The sequence below is a fragment of the Crocodylus siamensis genome, chromosome 2 (genome assembly GCF_052110815.1).
Source record: "Crocodylus siamensis isolate JL-2025a chromosome 2, ASM5211081v1, whole genome shotgun sequence".
Lineage (NCBI taxonomy): Eukaryota > Metazoa > Chordata > Crocodylia > Crocodylidae > Crocodylus > Crocodylus siamensis.
In genome coordinates this window covers 272,411,633-272,431,221 of record NC_143396.1, presented here as the reverse complement: position 1 = coordinate 272,431,221, position 19,589 = coordinate 272,411,633, and the positions used below count along the sequence as shown (strand labels likewise).

Here is a 19,589-nt window from a genome sequence, read left to right as displayed (position 1 = left end):
ATTATACAGAGTTAGAAAACACTTCTCCCTTATTCCACTGACTAAGTTCTTCAGGAAACAATCTGTCTTCCCAGCATGTGAGGTCAGTACCACGCAGAAGGAGATACACGTTTCTAAGGATACATACAAACATTCATTTTTAGCAACAGAAATTTTCCACTGCTAGAAACAATGCTGGGAGAGGGACAAGTACTGTTTACAACTGCCTTCTCTCCCCTGCTCTTTGCAACCTCTCAAGGCTCGGTGATCCCAGTCTGGGGAAAGCATAGACTGCTCCAGTCCTCCCATTCCTGTGGGGGCTGGAGCAGCAGGGCAAAGCCCTCTGCCTGCTTCCCATACCAGAGAGTCAGAAGCAGGCAGGACACTTGTGGTGCTGGTCCCTCAACTAATAGGCACTGGGAGCCCAGTAAAGAGGACAGAGCAATGGCTTTGCTCCTGCTAGTCCCCAGTTATGCTGCCAGAAACTGTGTAGACATTCATTCTCTCAGAAGTGACTTCTTTTTTGTTGGAGTCAGGTTATTTTTTGCCAGGAATGGTTATTTTTATACCAGAAAAAAAACCTGCAACATCTTACACTTGTGGTTTCTACAGGAAGAGCAGCAATTCTTCCAATAGAAATGGAATATCTGTATGTGGCCAGAGATGTACATTCAGTTTAGAAGAAGAGATGAATGACAAAGAAAAATCAATAAAAAACAGTGAGGATACTGTGAACAATCCACAAAGGGTGCGCCATAGCAGACATCCTGCATTGGTCTTGTATTTCTTAAGAGTTCCAATAAGTTTGGTAGCTAAAATGAATAAGGTTATTTACATGCACTGAACTCTTTACTTCAGGCTGTCTGCAGAACACAGCATGAAATACAGTTTCAAGCTTTTCTCTGGATTTCTTATTCAAAGAAGAAATTTAAAAAATGAGGTTCTGATCTGTTCAACTCTACAAGTCAGGGCCCTACACATGAACTCTGTAGTATCAACACCTTAATCTTGCCTTAATGCCCAAGTGCGAGAATACAAGAGTATTTATATTACATACATAAACCTCTCCCCAAAAGGAATCTCTTAAATCAACTGAAAAATCACCAAAGACGAGTAGCCAATAAAAGAACTGGTTAAGAGAGGGGTGCTCAACCCCTGGTCCACAGGCCAGGTCTGGTCCTTGCTGCAGTGTCATTTGGTCCATGGGGAACCCCACAGGTCATGGCTCTACACGTTTGATCCAGCACACCGAGCAGCATGGGGCCCAGTTCCTGCATATTCCAGCTGGGCATGGGTGGCACAGGGCCCCAGAGTCCAATGCTGGCATCGGGTCCCGGGGCCCAATTCCAGAAAGCAGGGCTGGAAGAGGTGGCAAGGTGCCCTGGAGCCAAATCCTAGCACTCAGGGGTGGGTGGAGGCAGCACACAGCCCCAGGGCCCATCCTAGCAAACAGGGCTTGGCAGAGGCCACCCAAGACTGAATCCCAGGTCACAGGACAAACAGGGGTGGGTGCACACCTGATAGAGGCCTTAGAGATCCAATCCATCCCACACACTGAACCCATACCACCCATCTGGCCTGCAAGAGCAAAATACTAAGCACCACTAGATTAGGCGATTTATGAACAGAGCATTTTTGCTATTATGATTGTATTTTTTCAGAACAGAAGCATTGTAAAGAAGGCAAGAGAAGGCAATTCAGCACCCTGGGCAGTGGGTGGCAGCGGTTGGGTTTTTTTTCACCTTTTCCGGGCCTCCCTCCTCAATCAGCATTTGGGGCTGCTGCCCAGGTTGCCACTTCCCTACTCTCTTAGTTACATTACTGCTGAAGGCTTCACCTTCTCAAGGTCAGTTACAAAGCAATTTTAATTAGGACAAGTGAAAAATTCTCCATCAAAACCTCTTTGACAGAAAATTGGGGTTTTACCTAAAACATGAGGGTAATGTCTAGTCTCCTTGAGAATATCAATGTTCAAAAATAAAAAGCCTCCCCCTCCTTCAAAATTAATTGTTTTATTTTTGCCTAAAAACAAAATATTTCAACTGTGCAATGCTACCAGAGTGCCTAACGGATGGTGTAGTTTTGATGACTGTTAGTCAGATTCACTTCTTCCATGTTATCCTGCAACTATTCAACTGCCTCGATGCCTCAGAACACCGAGAGAGGACACCACGGTACATTCAAAGAAGCCCAACATCATTCATCCTTAGAGCAAAGCACAAGGCATAAGTCCAATATTCGGGAAGCACTGTAGCAGCAGTTCTGAATCCCTAATTTGATTTTCATATGATGCACTTGTTTTTGATTTCTCACCAAATAAACATTTCTCATAGAAACAAAATCCTATTTTCCAGTCAGCTCTGATTACAATCAAACCTATAAGCTAGAACTAAACCCTGGTATCCAGAATCTCAATATTCAAAATAAATCTAATCTAGCCATATTTTTTTGAAAAGTCAGAAAAGGACTTCATAATAAGATAGACAGTAATGGAATTAAGGTATTTTACTGAGAAAAACAGATTGCATGTATAATACATAATAAATGCACAATAACACCTTACAGAATATCAGATAGGATGAATATGTCATAGGTCCTGACAGTTCTGCTACCATCACACAACTTAATGGCAGGTGCTTCAAATGGGATCAGGGGGGTCTCAGAGCTGTGGGAGGTAGCATAGGCTGGTGAGACAAGTAGGGGCCCATCTGACCTCTATATTCTAATAGAGTTGGGCTACAGAGTAAAGAAAAATCCCAGGTTTTGGAAATCTGGAAATATGGCATGTGAGCCGGATCCAGCCCACAGAAGGGCTTTGTCCAGTCCACAGCAAATCCTTTGGTCCCAACTGGCTCAGGTGCTGTCCAGCTGTGGCGCATCCTGCTGCCCCTGGGCACGCAGCGTGGCTGGGGTAGCTCCGTGGCCGGACTGCCTTTCTAGGCAGCTGAGGTGGCAGCTCGGTCTGGCTGCCACCACCACTGACCCCAGCCCCATGGTACCAGCAGGTGTGAAGCCCCGACCTGGCACACCTCGTGCCCACTCTGCACCACCTGGCTGTGGCGCATCCTGCTGTCCCTGGGCATGCAGTGGGGCTGGGGAGGTTCCTTCTGGCTACTGCTACCATTGGCCCTAGGCACGCAGTACCAGTGGGGACCCTCACGTGCAGCTCCATGCTTGGTCTGGGCTCACTTGCCCAGTCTAGCAGAAATGGCAGTGCCAGGCAAAAATTGTTGCTCTGATTAGGGGTGCGGGGGGAAGCAACCCCTCCCCATCTCCACCAGGCTGCCCTGCATCTCCATCACTGCTGCCTCTGGACTGCCCTCCACACCCTTCAACACTCCCACAATGTAGAAGAGTAAGACTTCATTTTGAACTATTATGAAATCCCCCATATATAAACAATGCAAACTCATCCATATCAGGACAATTTTTTTTTTAAATAAAACTAAAATGTTATTGTGGATGTCTGATTTTTAGTATACAATTTGGGTTTTTTTCCGTTACAAGATGTTAACCCCATTCCCACAGAGTACTGCTGGGAGTAAGGGGAGGAACTTCTGATAGCAAAGGTCAGGAGTTAGGGGGCAGGATGTCCAGTCCCAAGATGGTGACCAGGGGGCAGGGTGTTTGTCAAGGGGCGGGGCCACCCTTGACAGCTCACCAATACTCATTAAGTGGCCCTCCAGCTGAAATAACTGCCCGCCCCAATCTAAGTGCTACCAGACATTAATCTTTACAACACTAGGATTAGGGGCTTCTGATTCTACAGACAGGGATTTGAGGCAGATATAAAACTGATAAGAACAGATAATACAGTTGTATTAAATTCATACATTTGCATCTGAGGTCAGAGGCCAGTCTCCATGAAGACCAGCCCCAGCACCAGCCCCGGCCCCAGCACCCTCACTGGGGCTCCAACTGCTGCCCCACAGCAAGGCCCGATGGTGACTTCCAGCTCTGCCCTGGCCCCACACTGTCACTGTTCCCAGATCCTGGACCTGGCCCTGGCCCTGGATGCAGCTCCAGGGAGCTGTGCAGGCACGGTGTGCAGGTGGGTGGGAACTGTTCCCGGGCCCAGGGCCAGGATTATGGGCCAGTGAAAGCATGGGGCTGGGGTGGGGCAGAGTTGTGATCCACCCCCTTATGCCCTGCAGGCAGAACCTGTACGCATTACAGGGGTGTGCAGGCAGCAGATCATGGCTCTGACACAGGCCCAGCACCATGCTTTCACTGCCCCGCGGCCCTACCCTGTGATCCCAGCTTTGCCCACCCCTTCCACTCCTGAACACTGCTGCCTACGGTTCCATCCCGTATAGGGAGTTCTGGTGATCTGTTGGCGGGGGGTGCGGGGAGCAGGAGCAGACCTGGCCCACAACAGCTCATGAAAATGCCCTGTGGCCCTTGGGCCCAAATAATTGCCCACGTCTGCATCAGAGTCTTTGTCTCCATCTACTCCTTCCCCAAACTCCTTATCTGACCTTCAGATCTTAGGCATTTCAATCAAATAGCTTCCTTCTCTGCCATGCCCTAGTGCCAACAAGGGGATCATAGAGTCTCTCTGCTTTTCAGTCCTGGTTTTTAGCCTGGCTCAGCCCAGAGTAGCAATTACAAGGAAAGTTTTACTTTATTCCTGCAGCCCTTTTGTAGAATATGTTCAATCAGTCTGTGGGGAAGGTACATGCATACTTAGGCCACATGTAATAGCTGTGAGGGAAAGGAGCATGTTTGATTCCTGAGAGTTTGGTCCATCTGCTGTCTGGAAAGAATCAGGAGTGAGAGAGGCTCTGTTAGGACAGCACTGATAGAACTCCGTAGGCTTAGCAAGCATACATGAAATGAAATATTAAAGGCTTCTTGATGGATTCTTATGAGAATGGCAAAGGCAAATCCTTGGCACAAAAGTCATTTCTTCTGTACTAAATTTCAAGTTTCTCAAGTCCTAAGTACAGTGGCACTAGAATTTAGAGGAGAAAATGGCCCAAGCATTCTAAACATGGGTAAAACAAAACCTAAACTCCCTAAACTCTTCGGTAGAAATATGCCAAATGCTGCCAAAACATTTTCACATTAATTCAGCCAGAGGTGGATACCTGGTATGAAAAAAAACATAACCCGAGCAATAGAGTTTGGCATAAAGCAACTGAAACAAGATCTTATAAGCAGAAATGTTGGGCAGTTTTAATAATGTGGTGGTATCAGCTCTGCCTAGTGTACATACATATAGCATGATTACTGCCTATGTGTTGAGATGCATCAGCAGAGATTCCTAAACCCATGCAAAATTCCACTCATGTGCAAGGGACCCACAATTAACTGAATTCAGATGAGCACATCTGTTTGCAGAATCTGTGCTACAGGTATAATAAACTGCAGAGCCACAAAATCAATCCTAACAGTCATACCCCTCCAACAACATCACCTGCACACCATCTACTAATCCATTTCCTGCAGAATTACTGTATTTACTCAATTAGAAGATAAGCTTCCCCCCATTTAACATAGGAGAAAAGCCTTTGCCTTACAATCAAGCACAAAACTGGTGGGGGGAAGAAGGCAGGCAACTATTATGATTATAGCCCCAAACCAAAGTTGGGGCAAGAACTGGAGCCAGAGCTGCACTGCCGCCTGCCTCTACTACTGCCTCTGCACTCCCTGCCATTCCTGCCCAACAGCCCCCAGTCGGTGTCGCCCACCACACACACCATTTCTCCCTCTCTCCCCCTCTGCCACACTGTCCCTTACTTTTGCTCCATGCCAGCACGCTCTGTCCCTGCTAGAGACCAGGGCACAGAGAATAGCTCCAGTTTAGCCCTGTAGCAGCAGTGGTGGGGAAAGATGGGGGGAAGGGAGGTAGGACCTCAGGTTATGGGCGGCAGAAGCAGCATGGAGAGGGGAGGAGGGGGGAACAGGGGAAGGGGAAATCAGGGCATCCTGAAGCCGTGGGTGTGGGGCACAGAAGGAGCAAAATTCAGAATACAGAGTTATTTAGTACAATAGAAAGATATTGTTTCTAGGGTGGATGAATTTTAAAGTGAATAGAAAAAGTGCATGCAACTGAAGTCTGAACATAAGTAATCCTGGCATTATAGACATACAATATCCAGGGCATCCTGCATTAAGGGTGTTGTAGTCAAATAAACAAATTAGTTTAAAGCAGAAATAAAAGCCAATCATTAACAGTAAATTTCTCCAAACTTCTTGTGGATGGTTCTAATAACCCCGATTCCTCTCATATTGTGTACACAGTCGCTATTGTAAGGGTCATGGGTGCAAAAAAGCTGCTTAAAGGAAAATAAAAACCACACACACAGTTACATATTGAACATATCTGGGGCCCTGGCAGCTTTCACTGTGTCTTTTTACAGCATAATAAGCAAAAGGAAGCTTGTGCCAAAAGTTTTTGCAAGCTTTTTGCAATTGGAAAAGTCTGGCGTGCAAAGTAACTAGTAGCTTAAACTTGTTGGAAAATGTATTTTTTTAAAAGTCTTTTCCGTGTGAATTTGCCTCATCATCTGCATACATTTCAAATGATTCAAACGTTTGCCCAGTTTTACAGACTGTAGGTCAGTGGTGCTTAACCTCTGTTCTATGGGCCAAATCCAGTCCACATGGCTCCAAACAGATCTGGAAATTTGGCAGCAGGGGAGCAATGGCAGCATTTTTTGCCATGGCTTCCAAAGTCATGGCAAATAATGCTGCTACCATACCCTTGCTGCCAAATTTTGGGACCTCTAAGGAATCCTATGGGATGGATGACACAACCCCACACACCAAATTGCACCTATGGACTAAACCCACACACTAACTCCATGCTGGATCAGGCCTACAGACTGACTGTTCACCAAGAAACTAGGACTGGAAGGGACCTCAGATCATCTAGTCCAGGCCTTGCTCAAGCTAGGATCATCCTTAACTAAACCATCCCAGTCAACTGTCCATCCAACCTGCTCTTGAACACTTCCAAGGATAAAGATTCCACAATCTCTCTAGTGAGCTTCTTCCAATGCTCAGAAAGTTCCTCCTAATCTCCAACCTAAATTTCCCCTGTCGCAGAGCTTGAGACCATTCCTCCTAGTCCTGTCCCTTATGGCCACAAAGAAAAGCCCTTCCCCAGCCTCTCTATTACAGCTCTTCAGGTATTTTGAAGATTGTTATCAAATCCCCCCTTAGTCCTCTCTTCTCAAGACTAAATAACTCTAGTTCTTTCAGCCTGTCCTCATAAGTCATGCTTCCCAGGCCCCCAATCTTTTTTGTTGTTCTGCACTGAACTCTCTTCAATCTGTCCACATCCTTCTTGATGTGCAGGGCTCAAAACTGAACACAATATTATAAGTGAGGCCTCACTAGTGCTGAACAGAGCAAAAGAATCACTTCCCTTGATTTGCAAGTGACGCTTCCATTGATACAACACAGTGTGCATGTCTATATGAGATGTTAACTGCCCAGTAGCCAAATAATACTACACAGTACCGCTTCACAGCACCAACAGTGCTAATACACTACTGCACAGTATTATTAAGCTACTGTGCAGTAGCGTCACTAAACAGGAGCTTGTCAGTGCTAGTAATTCTGGTTACTGTGCATTTATTTAGTACTTGATTATACAAGTACTAAATAACTATGCAGTAACCACTGCACAGTAGCATCTCATGTAGACATGCCCACTATGTTGTTGGCTTTTTTTGAAACAAGAGCACATGGTTGGCTCACATTCAGCTTATGGTCCACTGTAACCCCAGGTCTTTTTCGGCAGTACTGCAGTCCAGTCAGTCGTTTCCCAGTCTGTGTTTGTACATGCAATTATTCCATCCCAAGTGCAGGATTTCACACTTGTCTTTGTCGAATATCATCTGGTTGATTGAGGACCATTTTTCAATGTTTCCAGATAACTCTAGATCCTACCCTTCCCCTCCAGAGCATCCACAACTCCACATAACTTGGTGTCACCCATAAATTTGCCAAATGTGAACTCTATCTCGTCATCCAAATTGTTAATAAAGATGGCTGGGATTCTCTACACTGCCTGAGATTCTCCACACTGTGCCAGAGTGTATAGTTCAAACATACCAAAGAAAGATTAATTTATTTGTGTGGATATTTTCCTAATAACTGAGTTACACAACTATTCCACTAATGAGCCTTTAAAAGAAATAAGATCCCTAACAAGACAATGCTGAACACCAGGAGGAAGCATTCTTTATTCCTTCTGATGGATACTGACTTTTACACCATAAAAGCATGAAGCCACAGATATGTCTTTATAAACTGTGAAGACTTCAAAATTTCTATAGACTATGCATTTAGATATTAAAAACTTTGAACATAAAAGGTATCTATCTGAATTAAACTGTTTTCCTCAGCTTGCAATAGAAACTACTGAATTTTAATTACAACATAGCTAAATAATATAAACTATGGCCATATTTTGCAGTTCCATATTTAAGCATTTCATCCCATATTATGTATGGTGAATACATAACTTCTGACATACTGATCCAAAAGTGTGCACTGTAAAAGGAAGCTAGAAAGCTGTCTAATGTTTTTTAACCTATTTTTTCTAACACCACGATAAGGCCACTGATGGGTGTTTCATTAAAAGCTCAATGGGATCCAAACAATCATGCCTCCTGCTGTGCCACGTGGCTTGGTAGGAGGTGTGATTGAGGGATCAGATCCCAGTCATGCTCTATTGCTCATGTAGAGGAAGTCCTTGGCTCCATATGCTCCCATAGCTGGGAACACAAATCAGCTGATAGGAGCTCCCAGCTTTAGGAGATACTAGAGCTCTTGCAGGCTTTAGTGCTACCCATGTGTTCAGTGTATGGTGTGATGGTAATCAACAACAAATTTATTACAAATTTTTGAATGAATGTGTCTGCATTACTATTTAAGACATGATTAACTGGTTAATCATGCCTTAAGTCTGCCAGGGGCCTAAGGTATGCAATATACTGAAAGAAGCCCAAGAGTAAAAAATTGTGATGTACCCCCATCAGCTGCAGGGGCACGGCAGCACTGGTGGCAGCAGGAGTGTGGCAGAGGCAGCGTTAAGTGGGGAGCTCCTGCAGACACTGCCGGTGCTGTAGGCAGTGGGTGGGGGTGCCAACGACCACCCACAGACACTGCTGGGAGGAATCAGGCACAGGGTGCACCATCATGCTAGGGGGTGCATGTGCACCCACATGCAGCCCCCATGCATTACCAATGTGAATTAAATAACCTTTTTATTGTATACAACTAGAAACTGTTTGGAAACAGAACTGATGGAGTATCTGTGAAAATTTTCTTCTAATTTTATCTAATATTCTTAGTCTAACAGCCTTTTAAACCAGAATTTCCCAACCCCTGGGCCATGGCCCGGTGTTGGACAGCAAAGGGTTGGCTGCCAGACCAAAAGTGACCATGGACTGGCAGGCCATGGAGCAGAAGTGACTTTAGAAACAGTGATGGAAGTAAAGACCTAAACAACAAGGCCTCAGTCGTATCATATATACTGGCTAGGTAGACTGCTTTGCTCATAGACAGTCCCATTAAAATTCATCGTGTTAGGCACAACTTCAGATGTTTCATGTGTTATGCTGCAGCAAGGGAAGTTTAGGTTAGATATTAGGAAGAATTTTCTCACTAGGAGGGTAGTGAAACAGGCTACTCAGAACTGGGATATAATTCAGTCTAACCCAGGGGTGGTCAACCAGGGGTACACATACCCCTGGGGGTACTTGGACTGGTCCTAGAGGGTATGAGCTGGGGGGGGTGGGGGCAGAGCACCGCCACCGCCCAGGAGCAGGGCCAAGGCAGGGCAAGGGCAGTGGCACCCCTATGCAGGGTGGGGAAGCTTGCACATGATGGCAACTGCCCTCACCTACCAGCCCGGTGAGCTTCCCCACCCTGCACAGGGACACTGCTGCCCTCACCCCGCCCTGGCCCTTCTCCTGGGAGGTGGCGGCGCTCCATCCCCACCCACCTGTGCACCGTCTCCACCTCCCTGCTTGGTGTCCTGCCACGTGCCATCCCACACCCCACCATGCTCAGTGTCCAGCCGCTGGGGGTACTTAGACTAAAAAAACTTGAAAACCCCCGGTCTAACCTATGACTCTTTGCTGTACATGAAACTATGGCTCTTCATTTTCCATCACAAAGCCCATCTTCAGTATGATGTACCAGTTACTGAAAAATAATTCTGATTCAAGTCTTTGGACCAACAGAATTACCACTTCAATCAAAGCCCCAAAATAACTTATTTGCATTATTAACGCTCTCTTCTCAAGATAATATACAGCAAATTTTCAAAATTCCACATCTGTTATACCATAAACTCCATAATCTGTATTAAAAACTTGGCCATCTCCTCATCTCTTGCTAAAGACAGAATTGCAGTTACTACAGAATAAGTATCATGCTAAAAGAAGACAGGAGCATCATTACTAAGAGCTTAATATCTTTACAAATAAAAGTAAATACATAATATAAATGGTTTAAAAAGTGACAACACCATAAATCAAGTGCATTTCTTCTTTTCTATTTTTTTAAAGTGTTTTCTCACTACCCCTGCACTTACCATTCAACAATTCAGAAAAGCACTTCTATTCAGGAGAGAGCATGTAAGCTTATGTTAAAGTGCTTTTCTACAACAGGAATATTAAAACTTTTCATCCTACTGAATTCCAAAATATTTTAAAATAGCAATACATAGAGGATATCACTTCCTTCCACACTGACACACAGCAACTTCTGGGATGATACACAGCAGCTGTTCAGGACAGGAAGTAAAATGTAAAGCACCCATCTAGCTGAAACACAGTGGTAGGTATTGTCATTAAGACTGGAAATTATGGGTAGAAACCTGGCCCTAAAAATCAGTGGGAGTTTTACCACTGACTTCAGAAGGTGAATCCCAGCGCTAGTAAAACCAGTGACAAAATTCCCACTGACTTTGGTCAGGGGCTAGAATCCTGCCCCTAACAGCTATTTGCATTGGGTTACCTTTGGGTAAGAAAAGTCAGCTTATAAAAAAAATGGTGTTTGGGTTCTGTCCGTTTGTTTTATTCAATGTGGACACATGAGTCATGAATAAAACTTGCCTCAAACTGTGTTTCAGAATTCAGATTTAGGGGCATACATAAAAGCAGCCTGATTTTTCAGATGAATACCCGCAGTTGTCAGTGACCTATAATTGTGGGCTACATGTGAAAAAACACAGTGCAGACATATACCAATGCTGTGACAAACAGAGCTAGAAAAATTGTTCTAATAAAAACTAGCCTGAATCTGAGCAACATCTGATTTTTTTAGGTTCCTATCAGTTCAGATAAAGTCCTTCTTGCCCCCAGTGAGCTATCCAGGCAACCCAGAAAACCTATCTTGTATTAGACCTCACTCTTATCTCTAACCCATCAGGCTCTCTCCCTCCCTGGTGTACAGTGCATGCCAAAGCCTATAGGACCAAGCTATTAACATGCTTTGAACTGTGTGTTCAGTTCAGGGCTGGGAGTAAAAACTGACATTCTTGCTAGGCCCGACAATGAATTATTCAGAAAAGCTGATCGTACTTTTACAGAAAAGATTCAAAGCAGCATCTGAATTTGGGAGTTCACTATTCAGGGCTCTTTCTTTAGCTCATTAGACCTATATATAGTTTCACTTTGCTGGCAAAGGAAGAATGTAATATTCTTACTAAGCGTGGTACTGGCTTCTCATGTGTCATCTGTCCCTCATCCATATCCTGTGTAAAAAAATTGCAGCTAGGAATTTCAGGTTTCGAAAGTGTTTTAGAAAAAAATATAAGATTGAAATTTGAAAACTTTCAAGCAACGTAATACCAATATTTGTCAAAATTATTCATAAATACTTAACAAGCTCTAAGCATAAATTTGCCTCTCTCCTCTAGCTACACACACAAATGTGTCTATTTTCAACCAACTGAGATATGGGTCCAAATTTAGAAACCTAGGCTTTGAGAATTTGGCTCTAGAGAATGCTGAAAAGTACTTCAAACACAAAATACGATGCCCAGACAGCTTTGATATTTATTAAGTGTGAAATGGCACATGCAAGTAAGAATTTATTTCAAACGTAAATTTGTAGTCTACCAGATTATAAAGGTATAATTAAACATAGAAAATACTTTATTTCCCTCCTGCCCAGCAGAGATTTACATAATTTTGCAAGCAAATATAGTAGCTGTACCATTAATGAATGCAAATTGTATATTACCACCCGATGTTTATTTCAGATTTAAAACTCAAGAAGGTAATTGGTTTCCATATTATACAGTATTAGAAAACATTGCTAGAGATTTCTGATACAAGATTTTGTACAAGCAGATTATATTTATTCAATAATAGGTCATTTCAAAGGAAGACAAGAAAATGATGGACCATGTCAAATTTTACTCATTGAAAGTAATGGAGTGTGGGCAATCTCACTTAATTACTTTCCAAAGAACTAATTCAATGAAATCATGCTAACATATCATTATCCCCATCCCATCTCCCTAAAAATCCCCAGGGAGCTACTTCCACGTTTAATCATGTAATGGAGGAGCATTTTAAATTTAGTTTCATGGACAATGAACAGCCTGAGCCAAAATTTGTCCCATCTATGATCAGTTGCTTTGTGTGGTATAATTAATGTCATCCTTGCAAACAACAAACTCCACAGTAAAATAAAATTCTAAGTAGATGATTAGGGGCAACTTTCCTATTTACTCCTTCCCATCTCTTTTCCTAGACTGACAAGAGAGTTATAAAAAAATCTTTAGTACAGCCAGAGCTCCTAAAGATAAAAAAAAAAGTAATTTAATTACCAAATTGAAATATTTAACCTTAAATTTCCAAGAAAAGTCTGTATAAAATCTATTAGGATGTATACTATAGAACAACATGGTTTTACACTTTAATACACTTATTTTAACATTTTAAATCAAGCCGAAATTGTCCAAATGCATTTTAGACTTCAGTGAAAAAAATTAAATTTTACATATTTAATTAGAAATTAAAACAGATATTTTACTGACTTTGTAAATAACTATTACATTTAAAGCAACTTCTCAAAAGATAAGATAAAAAATGATTTCCTAGTGAGAGCCCAATGCTTTAATTTACAATTCTTATGTTGTTTTATTCATGATAAAATACCTGAGTAGGGGTTTCACGCCATACTATTGACACTGACACTGAATCCCTGTTGAGGGATGCTTATTATGGGAGAATTCTTCCATATCTGGATGCTGTCTTTTCTTGGCTATTCTTTTTAGACAATTATAAAACACTAGAATTAACACTACCAATGTCTACACATGAGCTAGTGTATAATAATTTATGAGCTAGGAATAAATAGTTAATTATACGGAGGCAGGCTCATACTCACTTTATTCTGCATCCCACTAACATATAAAGATATATTTTATTAGAGTTTATGAAAGCCTTTTTTCAGGTTCTTGGAACATATGTCATTTCTGGAAATTCACAGATTCTATTTTTAAACATTTTCCAGTTCTCATGTGGATCAATCAGCAATTCTAAGTGGTTATATGCAGCAATACATACAAAAAGTCTACCCTTGAAATTAAATTGAGATACTGTCTGACTGGCCCACATTTAACAGTTACAGTGTTGTGTCAGAGTAAAAAGCCCCTAAACTGCTTTCACGGCATGCTGGAAAAGGCTTTACATGGCCCTCCATATTGGAACCAGCTTCACCGAGAGAGCATCAGCATCCAATGAAAAGAAATCTAGTATCCTAGTCATCTTCAACATCTTGTGGCACCAGGTATCACAAGCCCAATTCTTTCTTGTTTTCAGGTAAAGAGACCTTATTTAAACAGATAATGAAGCAACTGATGAAACCAAAAAGGACAAAGTTTCATCTATTAACATTTTTACAATAAAGAATAAGGTTAGCGACTATGGCTACCAAGCTACAAAACATATACACTCTTCCCCAAACCTTAGAAGCAAGCACACACACAAACACATGCACACAGAGCAAAACTGCCAAGCACACACACACACACACACACAGAGCAAAACTTCCAAGCGAGCACACACATACAGCAATCTTCCAAGCTTGCACACACATACAACAAAACTTCCAAGCGAGCCCACATTCTCACAGCAATCTTCCAAGCGAGCCCCCCCATCCCCTCAAAATAACTTCCAACCAAGCTCAAGATGTGCTCCTGCCCTAGTGAGAATGGGTTTAGAGATGAGACACAAGAGAGTTCTGTTTGGTGTTTACCCTGTGCTGGGATTAACAAGAGCATCAGTAGTGCCACTTATGCACTCATGCAATTAAGAAGATATTCTGAGGCACACGTCTGTCTACTGAGAAGTGAGTTATGGCCAAATTCATGTAATGGACTTCCTGAAAGCAAATGTGAGAAACATGCAGTCACTATCAACCAATGGTAAATCTGAACTAATGACTTAAAGGCAGAGAAAATCTACCTCACACAGCTAATTCCTGCACTCATCCAATATCATGCAATACTGCTGCAGTTCCCACTGGCCAAGGAACTAAAGTTTCAAGGGCAAGGCTTCTCAGCAAGACACTTGCCCATAAGGACCCTGGTGTCTGGATTTGATTTTCTTGTTCATACTGCTAAAACATTTATCTTCGTCTAGGTAGAAGACTGGTTGTAAGACTGGTGGGTATATTTATTCCATTTGTTCCAGTTTTTCCAATTGATGCTGGATAACCAAAGATGTAAGAGCAGACAATTTCTTTTATATTGTGATTATAAATGATTGCAGAAAATGACCACTTAAGATGGCTATAAACTGGAACATAAACAACTGAAAGTGATCACAACCACATGAACCTGAGCAGAAACTAATTTATTTCTCCTCCCCTAGAGCTAATAATTTTTCTATGACTTTTCCAGTCACTACCAACAGGGCTATCTAGAGACAGCGTATGGCTTCATTTTACTAGCAGATGATCCTTCATGTTTTCTTTCTCTTACTCCATCTACCTTACTCTATCTTTATAAGAAACTAATTTGCAAACTAACTTACAACAGAATATGCTCTTTCAGCAAGGACCAACCTTTTTGGCAGACATGTACACAAGTTAGCCCCTATCCTTCATGCTCTGCTTTCTGCTTCTTGCCTGATCAGCTGCTCCACTTTCTGCTCCATGCCAAATATCCTACTCTTTGTTTCTTGCCCTATAGACTGCTGTGCTGCCAGTCACTTTCCCTGTATACTGAGTGCCACACACCATTCATAGCATACATGCCTCAGGTTCACCACCTTGCCTATTGCTTCCAGTTTACAGATAAGGGAAGTAACACAGAGGGCACATCCACAAAAGATGCTTACTGTGGAGTTGCCTAATTAGCTCTGCAGTAAAGTGTCACCATCTACACGAATGGTGCTATTAGATTGGAGTAAACTAATTAACTCTGCTGTAGGATAGTACTGCCCAACACAAGTACTATTCTATGGTGGAACATAAAGGTGCATCAATAAAGATCTTTTGGGCCAATACCAAAGACAAATTATTAGCGAGCCATATCAGTCAATACCAATCCAATTCCTGACATGCAGCCAGGCAGCTTGGAGAGCAGTGTCGGGCTGGTAAATCTGTTGGGAGGGGGACGGAACGGGGGGGAAGAGAAGGGGCACCGGGGCAGGGGCAAACTAAGGCTCCTTCAGTGAGGGAGGGAGTGGGGTAGAGTGAAGACAGGCTGCCCACTGTGCACTCAGAGCCAGGGCTGGGTTCTTCCTAGTGTGGGGGGCCTTGGCCTGGGCTGTGCTTGGGGTGGATGGCAGCAGTACTGGGAGAGGGGCTATGGGGGACCTGTAGCCCCCCTTCCCAGCACCGCCCAGCCCAAGTACAGCCCTAGCCCAGCCCCCTACCCCCACCCTGGGAAAAGTCCAGTGCCACCTCTAGCCCACAGCCCACCCTTGCCCCACACACAGATCTGGGGGGCACATGCCCCCATACCTCCCCCAGGGGTGCGTGCAGTAGCAGGAAGTACCCCAAGACCCCCCCCCAGTTGAACCACTTGCAACTCTGGTGCCCCACCACACCCTGACTGGGCAAATCCCCCCCAACAGACTTACCAAGCTGCCAGGCTGGACACGTGAATGCTGCAGCTGCACGCATGCACGCGGCGTTTATCAGCGACATTATCAACCACATCAGCCAAAAAAAAAACCTGATTGCTGATAATTTCAGTTTTCCCTTTATTGGTACCAATACAATAGACTGATGTATTAGTACACCTCTAGTGGAGTTATTTACTCTGCTGCAATGCACGTGTAGACGGTGATCAGGGCTGGCTGGAGCACAAGGGTGCTATAGTGCAGGGCTGCCTGCCAGCTAGCCCTGCACTGTAGCACCCTTATGCCCCAGCCAGCCCCTCTCTAGTATGCTGAGCCAAGGCAGGGCAGCTCCAGGCTTGCAAACTGACCCCCTAGGTCCTTTGCCAGCTAGGGCTGTGCTGCCCTGGCTCAGTGTGCTGCAGTCCCATGTGCATGTGTAAATGCCACACCCAGGGGGAATAAACTCCGGTGCAGATTGTATAGGAGTTTTTCTGCATCAAATTAATTTCACATGCAGACATGCCCAGAAGGAAGTAACTTGCTCAAGGTATTAACAGTGAGCTATCAGGAGACCAAGAAATAACATCCATAATTGACTAACACTCTCATTAACGCAATGAAAATCAAAGTGTATACCCTTCAAAATCCATGACCCGCTGGAAAAGTAGTTAGCCATGTTAGTCTGAAGTCAGGCAGAAGACAGGGTAGAAATGCACCTTACAGAGTAACGAAATCAGGATGCATTAACGTCAAATGAAGTAAGCTCTTGCTCATAAATGCTTATGCATCTCTGATTCAGCTAGTCTGTAAGGTAAATCTCTACCCTGCCTTCATCCTGTAAAATGCAAAGGATAAAGGGATACTTTCTTTGTTCAAATGATAATGAAATTAACTTATTCCCTCATTTATAGATACAAAGCTAATGGATAAATTGACACTAAAGTTCTCTTTTCCTACCTATCCTCCTTTCTTTAATGAGCTTGATAACTCCACTGTCCTCTCTACTAATGTATTCCACTCTAATGCTCTTTCTTCTCTATATCCTTCAATTCTAGGAAATAGTAAATCCCATTATTTCTTCACTTATAATACAAAAAAAAAAATCCTTTCTTCTCTATAAGCAACAGAGAAAATCCTGCAATATGCACTGATCGTCTTTGCAAGGTCTACTTAGTCCTCTTCACATCTCACTCTTTCCAAAATCAGTCAATTTCAAGATGTGCTCTATATAATCTTCCTAATACTCAAAGCCACTTCTCTCTTCATCTCTCTCCCAGCTTTTGTCTATGCTGTCTCCAATCTTCTTGCACATTCCTTCTTTCTCTCTTTACTCAATGCTTCATACCACTCATTAGTCTTGCAAGAGGTTCCCACTTTCCCACAAAGTAATCTTCCTCTCATCTTTCAAATGCAGCAACCTCACTGGCTATCTGTACTGTTTTCTTATGGGTCAGCTGCGCCTCTCTGCATTATTTGGGAAGAGTCCATCAGTCCAATCCTCTTGTCTTTCCTCATGTATATTAGTTTTAATGATAATTAATTCCTATGAGGAAAGGCTGAAGGATTGAGCTACTTCTTCTGCGTTTCAAAATCATAGCCACCAGTTCCATTAAACAAGAGGTCTGCTATTACACAATTTAAATAAATACCTACACATCTTATATTAGAAAAGAAGCAGAAAATACTTTCTCCAAGATCACACTTTAAATTGCAAAATAGAAGGAACTAAGATTTTAAAGTTCTGTGTAGCACAGTTACATACTGCATGTTTATATTCACAACAATATACCCACATGCCAAGCCAAGCTAGGTGATAGCTGTGAGACTTGAGATCATACACATATGTGAGCAGTGAGAGTAACGGTCCTCCCATTGAATAAGGAGACTAAGAGGAGGACTCTACAAGGAAAACAACTCATAAATTTGGCTCTACAAGGCAACTTGTCATTGGGGAAAGTATAAATCCTAAAACATAACTGCTAGCTGTACAGCATTAACAGTGGGAGATTTTTATTTTGAGAGCTGCAGAAAATGAAGTGGATATAGCACAGTATATGAATCATATGGTTTATATAAAGTCTTCTCAATACTTTGAAAAAAACGATTTGTATTTCCCTACATTCCACAAGCATTAGGATTCCCCACCAGCTCCGGGGGTGGGTTATTTTTTTCAGCCAGGATTTATCAAGCTGACTGTTGTGAGAGATAGCCCCGCTCCGTCTCAAGCAGCTGTCACCATCACAGGATCCCGGAGAAGCCGGGCTGGAAGGGGCCCCCGGAGCTCACCTAGTCCGATCGCCCGCCTGAGGCAGGATCATCCCTGTCCTCCCAGCACACGTGAATCCTCCTCCCTTCTACTCTGAACAGGCGACTGGACACATGAGGTCCCTTCCAGCCCTCATTTCCTGGGCTCCGACCACCCCACCAGCTGGAATCGAGCCGGGACCAGAGGCAGGAAGAGGAGCCCTCCCTGCTGCCCCGACCAGCGGGCAAACTTTCGAGACAGGCACCGCAGGGGCAGCTCCGGCCCCGCCACCCGCCCGCAGCCGCAACCCACCCGCAGCTCCTACTGAGGGCAGCCCCGCCTTTCTGCTCCCTCCCTCCCTCCTGCGAGCCGAGCCCAACCCTCGGGCCCGGCCCCGGGTGCCCGCCGGACCAAGCAGCCCGTCCCGGCCGCGAAATAAACACGTGTCAGTTGGAGCCGCTCCGGCGGCGCGGACACACGTTACCCGCCAGTCCCCGCGGGGCGGCCCCGCCCGGCCCCCCCGCTCGTACCATTGCAGAACTGCAGCAGCGAGGAGGTGTCGTAGAGGCTGCTGTAGCTGGAAAAGCCGTCCTCCATCCCGGCGCCGCGCTCCGGCCTCCCGCCCTGTGTCCCCGCGGTGCCACCCTCCCTCACTCCCCGCCGCCGCCTCCTTCAGCCGTGCGGGCCTGGCCCGGGCTGCCGCCTGCCTCCGGTCTCCATGGCAACGCCGCCCCCGCTGCGGGGCGGAGCCAGCCTGTGCCGGGCGGGGGCGGGGCCTCCTCCCCTCTCCTCCGCGCGGCGGGGCGGGGCCAAAAGCAAGTGCGAGGAGCGGCCCCTCGTCCCCGGCGGCCGGCCGAGAAACCCGGGTATTGTTCTGCCCTTGGCGGGCGGGCGGCGGCCCGGCCTCCGCCGTCCACTGCCGCCCTCGCCGGGATGGAGGAAGGGTGCGCGCCGCCTGCACCTGTGCGGCCGCAGGATCTCGTCTCTAGGCCCCCTCCCCGCTGCCCTCGGGGATGGTTCCTCTGAGACTGCAGGACGGAGCCCGCCGCGCAGCGGTGCCTCCGAGGGGCTTGGGAAGTCGTGTTGTTCTTCTTGGTGTTTAAACTTATTGCGTGTCAAAGGCTCAAAGAAAGCCATGGCCGGAGCTGCCATCAGGAACTGTAGGCATACAAAATAACTAGGACTCTTGGTTCCCACGATACCTTTTGCTAGAGAAGCTGGGAAATCGCTGGAAAATTGTCCTTTTCTGCAAGCTTTCGGGATCACTTGGTCAGGCTCTGGGGAAAGTACAGATGGTACAAGCAGGGCTGTCC

General features: G+C 44.8%; 1 protein-coding gene across 6 annotated transcripts in view; it reads right to left on the bottom strand.

Moving 5' to 3' along the window:
* Nucleotides 1–19,589, bottom strand: part of EML1 (EMAP like 1) — a 338,018-nt gene that overhangs the window by 254,772 nt on the left and 63,657 nt on the right. For 2 of the 6 annotated variants that reach the window (XM_090034003.1, XM_090034005.1), the window contains exon 1: nt 18,807–18,994. The exons of 2 other annotated variants lie outside the window; for them this stretch is intronic. In XM_090034003.1, coding sequence (XP_089890129.1) covers nt 18,807–18,873 — 67 coding nt within the window. In that variant the 5' untranslated portion in view covers nt 18,874–18,994. Of the gene's footprint in view, nt 1–18,317; nt 18,336–18,806; nt 18,995–19,589 lie in introns of those variants that run through there. 2 more of the 6 variants (XM_090034007.1, XM_090034009.1) reach the window with 2 other exon arrangements.